At 37.2% G+C, this 13,943-nt stretch overlaps 1 protein-coding gene across 1 annotated transcript in view; it reads left to right on the top strand.

Annotated features, from left to right (window-relative positions):
- The window catches only part of cdin1 (CDAN1 interacting nuclease 1), a 79,159-nt gene that overhangs the window by 7,765 nt on the left and 57,451 nt on the right, over positions 1–13,943 (top strand). Inside the window, exons 3-5 of the mRNA XM_047345158.1 lie at positions 8,882–8,927; positions 10,426–10,490; positions 11,321–11,381. Of these exons, the coding sequence (XP_047201114.1) occupies positions 8,882–8,927; positions 10,426–10,490; positions 11,321–11,381 (172 nt within the window). The remainder of the gene's footprint in view (positions 1–8,881; positions 8,928–10,425; positions 10,491–11,320; positions 11,382–13,943) is intronic.

Below are 13,943 nucleotides of genomic sequence, written 5' to 3'. Positions count from 1 at the left end.
TTACTGAACAAATAAAGTGGGCGTTTTTAGTTTAAAAACATTTTAAGAATAAAAAAAAAAAAAAAAGGAAGAGAATATTTTTGGCCTGTCGATCATTGATCAGAGACGATTAAGCAAAAATCGGACTATTCCCATCTCTGATTACATCTCTCGTCTTTTATTTTACACGCACATTGAATCTGAGGATTTTGGAGTTTCCACAGTGTGTTTATATTGGCAAGATTTTTACATATTCAGTTTAACTTGAAGACTGGACTGTATATTCCATCTTTTCAACTAGAGCTACACAATATAATAAATTGCACTCGTCATCGTAATATTAATGGGTGCAATATCAGAATTGCAAAGGATTGCTGGGGAGAAATATTTATTAGGATATAATTAAAGTGCATTAAAATTCTGCATGCCAAACGTATACTGGGCCTCTTGAATAGGCTTCCCGTGCCCTTGATGTCTACACACAAAGTGTATTTTTAGATGCCAAAACTTACAAAGAGTGGTGGGGACAGTGTGATGAAAGAAAAGAGTACGAAAAACTTGTGTTATTAGTAATCAATATTTTCATTGCAATATTCAGGAACCATCGCAATTGCATGTTTTCTGGCCAAATTTTGACTGGAGATGCACCGATTGGAGTTTTCCTGGCCAATACGATTTCCATTTTTCTGTAATTTTTACCTGTTGATTCAGATTTTGACTGATTCTATGTGTTTTATATTTTTTTAAGGACTATGTCAGATAAAAGAGAAAAAAATGTGCTGCAGGATCTGTCAGGGAGGTAGTAGTTTTAAATTATCCTAATGTTTATGCATCAAAGCATTAATAACTGAAAAATAGGTTTTGCCCATTTAAAAAGTTGAGGTTGACGGAGCTGTTTGAGTAGTTTATTTGTTTACTTTACTTATTAGTGATTTTCTTTGTTTGTTTTTGTAAATTTAAACTAGGGATAGTCAGGTTCCCAAGTCTCAGAAACTAGAGATTCACCAGTCAATTTTGGCCTTCCAGTTCTTTGTCTTTCACCTCTAGATCACTGATCATGAAACTGGACAATTTATTTACTGACCAACTGAATGAGTTTTTAAACGTGGCTTTTTTTTCCGATCATATGGCTCTCAATTTTACAATTCCCAGGACAGCAGTAAACCCGTTCATCTCACACTGATTGGAAACGTATTAATCACACCAGAACATAATATAACATTTTTAACACCGTATCATTTTGCTTGTCTCTGAATTGATTTATATCTTGTCACAGCTCCATTTTAAATCATTGTAAAGGTAGGAATACATTGCTATTTTGCTGACTGGAAGTGGCAATGACATTACCCAGAGACTGATCAAGTACAGAGCCTGCGGGGGCCAGCCTCTACGGCTTGTAGTGCGTAGCCTCTAGACGTCTGGCTGCTCACGTTGAACAAAACACAAACTGGCAGTTGGGGCTTAGGGGTACAAGACTTGAAGACTGAGAGGCTGGTAAACTAATTCCAAAGCCTTATGCAGTTAGATGTGTGTTGGAAGGGTGGAGGAAAGGATGAAGTGTAAGCAAAGAGAAGAGATTTAGAAAGAAGAGAAGCTGTGCTGAGTTTACAACTTCATGTCAGGCTAAGGAGGTCATGAATAATAGATGCAATCAATTACTTGATTAGGAAGTTCAGGAACAGCTACTTCCTTCTATTGTGGGAATGTTGTCTAAGCACACTGTAAAGATTGTAAAGCCTTTTTGGCTCATTGGGTTGAAAACACTGGGATAAGCAGCTCCTTGTCAAAGATGACGTACTTTGCAGAGATGATGGGGACCCTATCACGAAAGTAAGAAAAAGTGTGATCAGAGGGCTACATTTTTGACTAAGAAATATAAGCTGTAAGTAATATCAGGATATATATTCAGTACCTTGTGTTAACATTGCAGTTTTCATCCTGAATCCTCAAAATAGATCAATTCTCCAAGGAAAACCTACAGTGGGTGCTGCAGTTAAATTAAGCAGTTAAAGACCAACCTTTTTGCAGACATGTTTTTTTAACCAGATTGTTCTGTATGCTAGCAGCAGTTGTGTGAGAAGAATATAATAAACTGCACAGAGCTGTAGAAGTTGTAGTAGCTAGTAGTTGAAGAGCTTGGTCAGTGTAATGCATACCCCCCAGTTTGCAGGAGTAGCAGTGACAGCAATTGCATCATAACAACGACTACAAACCCTAATAGTTTTAACGTGTTTCTCACGGAAAGAACAGTGAATATCTGCGGCTTTCACGTTGTATCACAATTAGGGTGGTGATGGTGGGGATGATTTTTGTTCTTCGTGCCACAAAACAAAACAATCCTGACATCTCAGACACCGAAGCAGACAGGATTTGTAAAGATCGTAATGAAATGAAGAGGGCTAGGTAGGGTGGGTAGGTTTTTTCTTCTTTGCCAATTAGAGATCTTCTAGGGAGATGGTCCATTGTAGCTGTGTTAAAACCATTTTTGTTCGCAGTCCCCTACAAGGACTTTAGGTTTGTATAACCTTTTGGAGAAAGTGTGGGTCAGACAATATACTGAAATGTAGCATACAGGGCATTCCTGGGGAGAAATGTGTAAAAACCTAAAAATAAATATTTCTTGTATTGCAGCAGCATCGTCCCATATGGTCAAATTTGCAGCAGTAGTTCAATAGCATTGTAAAGAGTTTTTTTTAACTTTCTTTACCATTCCGTTCACTGTAGTGGAAAGATAAACCCGGGTTCTGATCCAACATTTTATTTCTCACAGTTCCAGTTATTTTAAACTTTTTTTTTTATGTTTGAGCAAATATCTGTTTTTGTGAAACCATTACCTGAATAATAAAATGAAGACATATCTGCCTAACATGAATTGCATGTTCTCTTGTCTTCCCCATTTTGAAAAGTGACTAAGAGAAAGAGACCCTGAATTAATTATTAGGTTCCGAAACACAATTTATACAAAGAATATACATCACCAGTGCTTCAGTAACATTGTTTTTGTATGGTTAATGAGGATACAATAATCACAATAATTGGTGATTTTGTACAAAGCTAATTTTTTCCCCTCACTAACTAAATGTACCAAAGATTGGATTTTTGTTTTGATCATTTTCAATGTAAGAGGTGCTGTTGCAATAAAAGTTGAATTGATTTGACCTCGGGTGAATATTTCTTTATTTCTTTGCGAATGTTCTAGAACAAAATAAGCTATTCGTAATTCAAAAAAGCACACCTGCTGTCATATCTGTTGCTTCTGGCGTTATTTTGGATTCATTTTTTTTATCCACATAGAATAATTTAAAGTTGTTTCACCAAAACAAAGTGTAAAACTAATTTGAAGTGTAAACAATCATGGTTATTGTGCAAGTATTTGTTTGGAGCTTTGTAGCACACTGAGATTTGTGGTTGTTTCTTGTCAAAATATATCCCATTCCTACATTAATCCATAAAGATTTTTTTTTTGCCAGCCTTTTCTTTCACTGCTACTGATTGTAGGCTTTGCTGAGAAACAGATGTTAGCATTTTGCCTGTCAGCATGTGTAATTAGCTGCATTTGCATATCCACTTTTTTAACCCCCATTAAGCTAGTTTTCACTTTATAAAATATTCATCTTTAAGCAAGTAAATGCTTAATAGACATCTTGAATGAGGCTCTTAAAATTTATAATAAGCTTCACTTGATTATTTAAAACAAAGCACTCATCTTTTTCTTGTGATGCAGATGTGGAGACGAGTAAAGCAAGGAATACATAAGCACTTTATTTTTTTACATTTTGTAGAAGGTAACCTTTACATTCATGTTCAGACCTTCTGAATATTGTTTTGCTGCCATTATTTAAAATATGTGCTGTGCCTCAATTAGACAGTTGCATGCCCTGAAGACCTGCTCCATGTCACACTCTCTGTATGCAGATCCACCAAATGCTAAGTACTGTCACGGCATATGATACCAATGCCATTAGCCAGGTGGCTTTCATTACCCAAATTACAGCTCTTGTTTATTATTAATTATTTGTAAATAGGAAGATTCTGAATATAATTGATAGCTTGAATTTCCCTCATCTCATCTATTAATTAGCCTGATGGGATTTTCAAGGCTTTTTACTGAGTTTTTTTTTTTCTTCCTCTTAAGCTTGAGACTCAGTTACACTGTGACCACACAGAAAAATACAAATAAGCGATTGGTTTTACTTGGATTTTTTTTCCAAGATTCACCAGTGGATGTTCAAGCTTAATAGAGCTCAAAGCACTGACCAAACAGCCATACGAGCTCAGTGACAAAGTGAAAAGTCCCTAATTGTTTTTAATTTAATCCGCAGCTTCACTATTTTTGGTGCCAGTGAATATTAATGCTCTGTCTTCTGTTGTTAGGATGGGTAATTAGGTTTAGAGTGAATGATTCCCTAACCGCTCTTCTGTCTACCAACCTTCTGTTCCCCCAAGTTCAAATTATATTCCAAATTTTCCTGTTTTTAAGAATGCATGGCAGACTTTTTAAAATCACATGTACATTTTTATTTTATTATTTAAAAAATGTTAAGTAAGATGGTGGTTTACAATCTTAGTTGCTGTATGTTCTTTTTATTGCTGGCATATGTTTTTTGGAAATGAGTTTAAGCGAATGTTACCAATAAGAAATGTTTTAAACAAATTATGAAACAAAAATGATGTTATCTTTTATTCTTCGAGAGTATTACACATTTTCCTTGGCATGTGCACACGTCTGAAGTTCATGTGGCTTTGAGGATAACAAACAGTGGCTCTCAAGTGTGTGCACCTCTGTTAAAACTCCAGGTTTTTGGGACCATAATAAATCATTTTTAAACTTCTTACACCTTTAATTTAACATATATCATGGGCATTTCGACTGGGGCAAAATAATTTTTATTGCAAACCGTAGACAAAATGGTGTAAAAAAACTTGTACCATAAGTATGCATACCCTCAATCTAATATTTTGTTGAAGTACATTTTAATTTAATTTCAGCATTCAGTCTTTTGTTCACACCTACCCTCATTTCTGCCCATTCTGATGAAACTTAAATGAATTTCAGAAGTCCTAGTCAGATCTTCTGGACATTTGCTCAGTTGCAAACTTTATTAAAAGCCATAGTTTGCAGAGAACTTACAAGAATCCTAATAATCTCCTTGTACAAATATATCAGCCAGTAGAAGGGTACAACATATTCCCCAGCATTATATTTGTACAATGTCTGCCTTTACTCATGGTGAAGACAGTTATCAATAACTGGCGAAAATATGGGACTACGATGGAGGAAAAAAATGAGACATTTTTCAAAAACAGATGAAAAATTAAAAGACAAGATGGAAGCTGGAGACTTCCAGGAGGTTGGCAGTCAAACTGAAGGAGCTACAGCAATTGAACTAAGGAGTACGGTTGCCTTGCATGTCCTTTTCCAAAGTAATACATCCAGGCCTGACTGAAATCTTCAAAAACCTTTTGATTGAATTTGTTCAGATCTTTTGAAACCAAACTCGAACTTTTGGCAAAGTTAAAGAACTCCATATTCACAGTGAAACAGCGTGGTGGCAACATCAGGGGCCGAGTTTTCTTTAAAGATCTCTTTTTTTTTCTTTTTTTTTTTAGGGGATTAATTTCCAAATGCTGTTCACTTTTTTAAAAAATCCTTAAAGTGTCTCCTAGGAAGCTGAAGATTAAAAGGGAATACATTTTCCATCATTGTAGAATCCAAGCGCACTCCAAAATCAGCCAATGAAAAACTTCACCAGAAAATCCTTATTTTTGGAATGGCCTAGACAGAGTTCAGAGCAAAATCTGACAAAGACAGGCTCTCCTGAAGAGGCATGTGGACGGGAGATTTCCTCATAACTTGATAGACTTGGAGAACTTTACCAGGCACAGTGGGCGAATATGGTCATGTCAAGATGTGGCATGCTGATAGAAATCAAACAATGAAGGCTGAAAATGAATCAAAAGGTGCTTCAAAAATTATTAGTTTCAGGGTGTTCACACTTATCCAAGCAGTTATTTTGACTTTTTTTTATTTTTGACATTTACCCTCCTTTTAAAATTAGCTTTTATTTTCTGTTGAATTGTATAGGATATATGTCACATTAAAGGTGAAAAAAGAAAATGATTTAGCATCGTCTCAGTTAGGGCTGCACAATATATATGCCAATATATCGTCATCACAACATCAATGTGTGCAATATTCATATTGTAAAGGATTGCTTAGGGTGCAGTAATTGTTGACTACTGTATTTGAAGAATTTTGAAGTTGTATCTTTTACGCTAATGTAATATTTATCCAGTAGGACAGAGTCTCACGGCAGCAAAAGCTCATACCAGATGTAAACAACATTGTCAAAAATGCTAAAGGTCACATAGAGTGGGAAGTACAGATTAGAAAGGAAGGCCAGAAAAAAAAGACATGTATCGCACCTGATATCATCGCAATATTTACAAATATTATCGCCATCACAAGATTTTCTAATATCGTGCAGCCCTAGTCTCAGTGCTTTAGGCCTGGGAGAAGAAGTGGAGGTGGTGGAGGAGTATAAATACCTCGGTGTTCACCTGGACAACAGACTAGAGTGGAGATGCAACTGTGAAGCCATCTACAAGAAGGGACAGAGCTGACTGTACTTCTTGAGGAAGTTTAGGTCCTTTGGTGTTTGCAGCAAGATGCTGCATATCTTCTATAAGTCTGTTGTGGAGAGTGTGATCTCTTCTACCATCATCTGCTGGGGAACCAGCATCAGAACCAGGGACTTAAAAAAGCTCAACAAGCTGATAAAGAAGGCTGGCTCTGTTCTGGAGACTCCTCTGGAACCTCTGGAGATCATTGTGGAAAGACGGATTCTTCATAAAACGAAGAACATTATGGAGAACCTTGAGCATCCTCTTCATGAGACTGTCCTACAACAACAGAGTGTCTTCAGTCAGAGGCTTCTTCAGATCTGCTGTAAGACGGAGCGCTACAGGAGATCCTTCCTGCCCACAGCCATCAGCATCTACAACGAATATTTGAAGAAACCTTCATAATATGAGCTATAACAACATTTAATTTCCATTTGGGATGAATAAAGTATTTTTGAATTGAATTGAATTAAAATCCTGTGGTTTTATCAGGGGTTTTTACACTTTTTAGAGCCACTGTACTTTAGACTTGGGAATAACTAATTATATTTATGTAACACCTTGTATCGTAAAGAAAGGTGATGAACAAATCACAATGAATGTGCAGTAATTTTATTGAGCAAGCAAATCAGGTTCTTTTTGGATGTTTTCACTTCAGAAAGTAGGCATGGGCGGGTTTGCTGAAAAGTTATGGTTTCAAAACCGCTGAGAGTTTCCATCATAACTTTTTTTTTTTTTTTTTTTGTTATAGCACAGAGTAACAGTTCTTTTGAACACCTGTGGTCTCTTTTTCTGTCTTTGTTTATGTCACCATAATCTGATGATTAAACAAAAAAAAACCAAAAGTCCTCACAGTTTGCTGTTTTTGGAACGGATATGTTTTCATGGATATTAAGAGTAGTTAATGTCCCTTTCAAGTTAAAGATTTAGCAATTAAGCAGTAATCATGCTCATTAAAAAGAGTAATCCATTTAAAACCTAACAGATGTGCATTCTGACAGGGGAATGGCGATGGTCCCCTGCAAACAATAAGGCATGTAATGTTGCTGAAATACTCAGGTGCAAGGCTGGAGTGTGGGAGAGTTTTTCTTTTCTTTTTTTGCTGCAGTTAGTGTCCACATGTTGACAGTTGACCATTTAATGGCCTACTTAATTGCAGAGGCCCCTTCATCCCTGAGTGTCATTGGAAACTGAAGCTGAGCTGGAAGGCTGTTTTACTGAAAGCATTCCCACCTTGTACTTTAGTTCTAACGTTTTGGTCCCTGTCGATTTTCTGTAACTTGGTATTTGATGGAAGTCTGTAGGATGGGTCCACTCTGGGCAGGGCTTGATATGAGCACAAGTATGAGCAGTTGTTAATAAAACTTTGCCAAATCACACGGAGAACAAAAAACACTAGGGACAATTTCAAAGCTGTTTGTATAAAAAATATGTGTTGCTTTAGTTTACAAGGTGTGCACTAACCAATTAGAATAGCATCTCTCATGCATGTAAATAACATCAACTCAGCGGATGCTGTAGGGGTTGGGGAGGGATTTTGGAGGGTATCTGTGTCTCTGTTGGAACTGCCTTTGTTTTTTCCAGGTTTGCCTCTCTGCAAGGTGTTTGACATTGACTGGAGCTGGAGATGAATACAGCCGCCACCTATAGTGCTGACTGTCTCCTGGGACTCACAGTTTCCTGCTGTGAAAGTTTCTATTTTCAAAGCTCACCAGTTTCCAGGAAAGGGCTCCTGAGTGGTCCATATGCCAACACTGACTGTAAAAATAAATAAGTAAATGTCTCCCTCTGCATGTATCACCGCAGCAGTCAAATACAGAATCTCATTGTGGTCATCCAATTTGCAAATTGGGTAAACTGGGAGAGTGTGATTGTTATCAGTGACTGCCTTAGAACCCTGGAAGTTATTTGCATAAATATGATAAATGTCTCTCAACATTAGGCATGTTTAGATGGGCTATGAGTGGATGTCCATTTTACAACAACATAAACTGATTAATTTGAGAGAGCTTTGCATGTATTGATGAAATGAAGAACCAAACAAGATTCTAGGAAGGACTTGTAGAAAACCAAACTCCACCCGCACACCCCCCCACCCATCATCATGATGGCAGGAACTCTTTGTCAGAGGTGTTCATCTGGAACAACTTTGCCACACTTGTTTTCATGTTCTTTTAGATTACAGGGCAGCTGGCCTCAGCTTTGAAGCTTCTCTCTCCCTTTGTCTCTGTGCAATGCACTCTGGTAATTAACTTTGTCCTTCTTTTATTTGTTCCAGTCACTCGCAGTCCACTCTTCTGAGCATCTTCTCCCTGGAGTACCAGGTTAGAAGTTTTCTTCCTTTGTGAGCCCTGACAGGTGCCTAATTGAATGATGAATGTCCCTTTATTTCTTTGTAATTGAACTGCCAGCTTTCTGATTGGTTTGGAGGAGCCCCACAGCACATACACACACACACTTACATACACCTCTATCGTCTCCTCCTTCACGTTCACGTTGAGGTCCTTTTCCTGCTTGAGCCTCGGTGGATGTCTGCCAAACCTTCCCATCCATCTGTCTAATAACATCTAGCCCCTGCTTATTTGGTGGACCTGTAATAAATTATGCTAAACCATTATTATTCTGACAATAATAATTTCCCCGTGTAGTGCGGCTGTGTGTGCTAAATGTTTGCTGACTCGCACTGTCACTGCTGCTTTCCACGGCTGACAGCGGATGATGATAAATGGCCACTGCCGCCAGTGGCAGAAGGCAGCACAGGCAGAAAATGGAGTCATTTATCATCCCACTGACAGGTGTCAGTCACATTGCCTGTCTCTGTGGAATTACATTTTTTTGTGTGTGGTAGCTTTTAAATAAGCTGTTTTTAACCAATGCTCTTCCTCTTTTATCCCCGGTCCTCCTGCCTCTCAGCAAAGGATGGCAATTGAATTGCATGAAAATGTCAGAGTGTGGTATGTGTGTAATGTCAGGGTTTGATCGAAAAAGAGGAAATGAATACAAGGTTCGAGTGAAGCAGGTAGAGGGGAGGGAGGTGGAGGGATTGAACAATGCTGCCGTGGCACACTTTGACCCCCAGTAAACTTATTGAAATTAAATTACTGCTCCTACAGAAGAGAATTCAAGAGAATGGCTCAGCGCAGGGGTGTGTTTTAGTTAGGTCGACTTATTATTATGATTAGGTTTATTCGGTTATTAAGGGGCTGGTCATTTCCTCCCTTCTGCATTTTGTACCCGACTTTTATAGTTTCAAAATGAAACCATAGGAAACTGCGTGAGTTTGAAGCCTCTGACTACGTTTTGATGTTATGTAATTTTCTATACTTTTCTACACATACTGTAAGAAAATGTGATCTACCAACTAGAGGGTGCTTCTTTTTTGGTTTGATCAATTTTTTGGATCAATTTGACATTGTGTCATATGTGATAAGAGTCAATACGCCCAAACAGGGATTAGGGCCAAATTAAATGGAAATAGGGTGTTTCAGTGTGTTGGACTATCCATCCATCTGTCCATTTTCCATACCTGCTTCCATACTGGGTCTCATTTCCTTTTAGAAACAAACTTCACAATTGAATGACGATTAATTGCAAACTTAAATCTACCAGGGTTGTGAATAATTTTGGGTTTATCTGTGACTATCCATGAAATGGGTCAAAAAAGGGAAGGAATTGCAGTGTGTGGATATGAAATACGGTTACGAATTGGGGATGGAGAAAGTTGACCAAAAAAATTTATATTTTAATTTCTTCAGTCATTTGATATATGATTTGTTTATTTATCAATCTATTAATTTACACTTAATGATTCTATTTTGACAGAAACGGACTAAAAGGACAATCTCAAGGCACCATGTGCCAGATGTTATGGAACGATACTACCAAAGGTATTTCCCTACACGTTTCTATTTATTGCTTCTCCCACTTGATTCTAGGGCTCTGTAGTTTTCCTTCTATTCTTGACATTGCTGGGTTCTTGTTTTCTTAATTCTTTTTTTTGTTCTCATAATCGCGAGTTTATTTTTATACAAACATTCTATAACTGAGAAAGGGACTTGTCGAAGTTACATGTATGATCTTGAGTCAAACATGACGGGTAATCCCCTGCAAACAAATCAACAATCTCAAGATTCATGCTCTGCCTTCACTTGCACCTGCTTAGCCACAGCTCTGTTCTCACTGTCACATTAAGAACAGAGAGAAATATCAGACATTTGCCTTACGCAGGCTTATGATGGGATGATTATGTGTAATTCAATGAATATGGCTAAATTAAAAAAACAACAAAAAAGTCTGCAACGGGGAAAGCCTCTTTGCATATTGCAATTAGCCTTTTATCTAGCTTATTAGGCCATTGTTGTGGAGAAAATAAGCCTGGATAATGCACTTCTAATCCATTTAGAGGAGCAAACATCAGGGATGATCTTGGCGAGATCTAAGGGGAGTTTCTGTTTTAGCTAACGAGGGAAGAAAGGCTTTTTGGGCGGCAGGGGTTAACTAACTATCATATGCTTGTCTGGCTTGAAGGAAATTTGAAGCCCTCCAAACAGTGCTGTTTTAACCACACTGAGCCTGCCATATGCCACCCAGGGCAATGTCATCAGGGACATTAGCATGTCTTGGCTAGCCTGATCTAGCCCCCTCTACCCCTCTGTCTGTCTTTGTGGTTTTTTTTCTTTTTTTTTAACCACTGCGGTTCTTCTTTGTTATAATGAAGGTATCTGAGTGAAACCAAGGCTCGCCCCACTGTTCCTGTCATGTTGGAGTTGGCAAATGAGGTAACAAGACTTAGTTTACCTTATTTTCTTATATATGAAACATCTACTCAGTTGATACTGTTTGAATGAATGGATAAAGATGTCTTTGGTTCAGTTTTTGGATTTTCTTCCTCTGCTGTTAGTCATTATCGAAATTGGGGAAATGGTTTTCTCCATTACCAATTATCTAATGTAATTAGCTTCAAGCTCCATTAAGCAGATGTAAAAATAGTTTTTGTTTTATTTTGTAATTTTCCAAATTGCAGTTCACACAGAGTTGCCACCAAGAGGGGGACAGGTGAGGACAGGGGTCACTGGTTCACTCCTCTTTATCACATAGTTGTTTACTTTAGAAGCTCAGAGTAGTGTTTGTACTAGCAGATGAACTGAAGATGTTTGTATGATAGACGTGGGACAAGCTTCTGGATGCTGAAAATAAAATATATATATATATATTCATTTTTATATTTAGGGAAGAGTAAATACTTTGTGCATCAGGCTTAAGATTCTTAACATTTACTGTTATGGTTTCTAAAGCTCAGTACTGAAATTCTTGTATTACTTTGTCATTTTATCACGATGTACCAAGGTGTCATACCAAAGAACAGTGTTGCTCCTTGTACACCCTTTGCTGCACACGTCAAACCAGCTGGATAAAAAAGGGCTACCAAACCTTTCTTTTGCTCACAAGAAACACATATTGAACTTGTTGCAATTATGAATATATTTAGTTAATATTTAATAATAATACTTTAATATTTTATTTAATAATATTTCGGTCTGTGAGTACCAACCCAATGAGGCGGTGGTATTAGGACAAAATTGAAAGGGATGAGCCAAGCTCCGGCATTATTGACATGCAAAACTCTGTACACACACACAATGAATTCACACAATTTCTGAAAATACAAGAATTTATTAACAAAAATAAGTCAACTCAATGTCAAGCATATTTCAAACTCTTGACTATGCTAAAACAACCCAACTAAACTACCAAGCCGAATGAAAGAATAAAGAAGACTAATGGGCTATGTACAATATAAACAAGTGACACAAAGATGGTTAAAAACCATGACCAAAAGAGTGATGCAATATTACCATGCAATGTTATTTATGTTTGAGAACCAAGGATTATCTTGAAGAATCTGGAAATGACATTAAGTTAGTCTTGAAACCAAATTAGGCAATAATTGGTATACCTTCAAACAGCCATTCACAATGCAATATTAGGTAAAACATTATTTTAATAAAACATTTTAAAGAATCATTTGCTGAATAAAACCAACCTTCTGGATGACTAATTCTCAACAGTGTTTAATTAGCTGCCTTTATTAAAATAATATTTAAAGAAATATTATTAAGGAAATATTAAAATAATGTTTAAGGAAATATTATTCTCAATAAGAACCAAACATTTCTGTATAAATGGTTCTTAATTGTCTTTAATTAGCGGCCTTTATGTATTAAAATAATATTTGAGAAAATGTTACTTTGAATGAGGACCAACAACCTTTCTGGGTCAATGATCTGTAGCTGGCTCATAAGGTTGGCTAGCACGTGTTCTGTGCTTTTAGCGGTTGGAGCTAACAAAAGAAGCTTACCAGAATTAAACATGTACCTTTTAAATACCCCTAATACGGCGCGTTATGGGCGAACTGTGTTTGAAAAAAACAGGATAGCTCGCGGTACGATGCAGTCCCGGCCTTCTTTTTCGGGCCGTGTGGAAAATCCACTTCGATTAGGGCTATTTCTGGAGGACTCAGAAGAAAAGCTAAGTCACGCTTGTCTCATTACACCCTTTGTATGAATGAATGCCGGATACTCGAACAGCAAATCATTACTTAACTCTGTTGCATGTGACCATAGTCACTTTGGATCCAAGTTGAAGAGTTATGGCTGCTTGCCAGCAAGGAGACATCAGCTGGCTCTCCTTCCAGCTCCGCTGGGGACCTGTGTGGAAGAGGTCTGTTGGTTGGAAATAAGGGTTTTCATTCAATCAGTGACGTCACGGGAAGTCCGCTATTACCCCTCTGGTTCCTGTTCCTGGCTGTGCTGGATGTAAGTCAATGCGATTTATTTTGAAATTTCCAGAAAAGTTTTCACTGGCCTTTTAATGTTGTAACTCATGGCTGGTTACCAACAAACTGTTTGGAAACACTTTTGTTGATGGAAATGAGGAAATCCAGGATTCCGAGGACTAAAGGAACCAGCTGGGTAACCAAATAGAAAGCTAAACTTATTATCCAGCTAATATATGTTGGATAGTTGGTGCCACATTTATTATGCAAAGACCAGACAAGCAAAAAAATCTGATATTCTGCACAATAAGCACTTAAAAAACTGTTTTATTTTGTAGCTGTTAATTCCATATTTTTGCTTAAATCTGTGCCTCAAAACAAATAAACGTTAGAACAACAGCATAATGTTATTGTTTTAAATGAAAACAATAACAATATTTTACACTAGTTTTATACAAATTCCGAAATTTAAAACATGCCGTTTTTACAGAATTTTATCAAGGATAGAGTATGAACTCATACAGGCAGATATCTAATTTAAATGCACATTTGCTCTTTCAGTCTC

Source organism: Girardinichthys multiradiatus, chromosome 19 (genome assembly GCF_021462225.1).
Source record: "Girardinichthys multiradiatus isolate DD_20200921_A chromosome 19, DD_fGirMul_XY1, whole genome shotgun sequence".
Taxonomy (NCBI): domain Eukaryota; kingdom Metazoa; phylum Chordata; class Actinopteri; order Cyprinodontiformes; family Goodeidae; genus Girardinichthys; species Girardinichthys multiradiatus.
The sequence above is the reverse complement of the archived record's forward strand: the minus strand, read 5'-3'. Positions and strand labels throughout refer to the sequence as shown.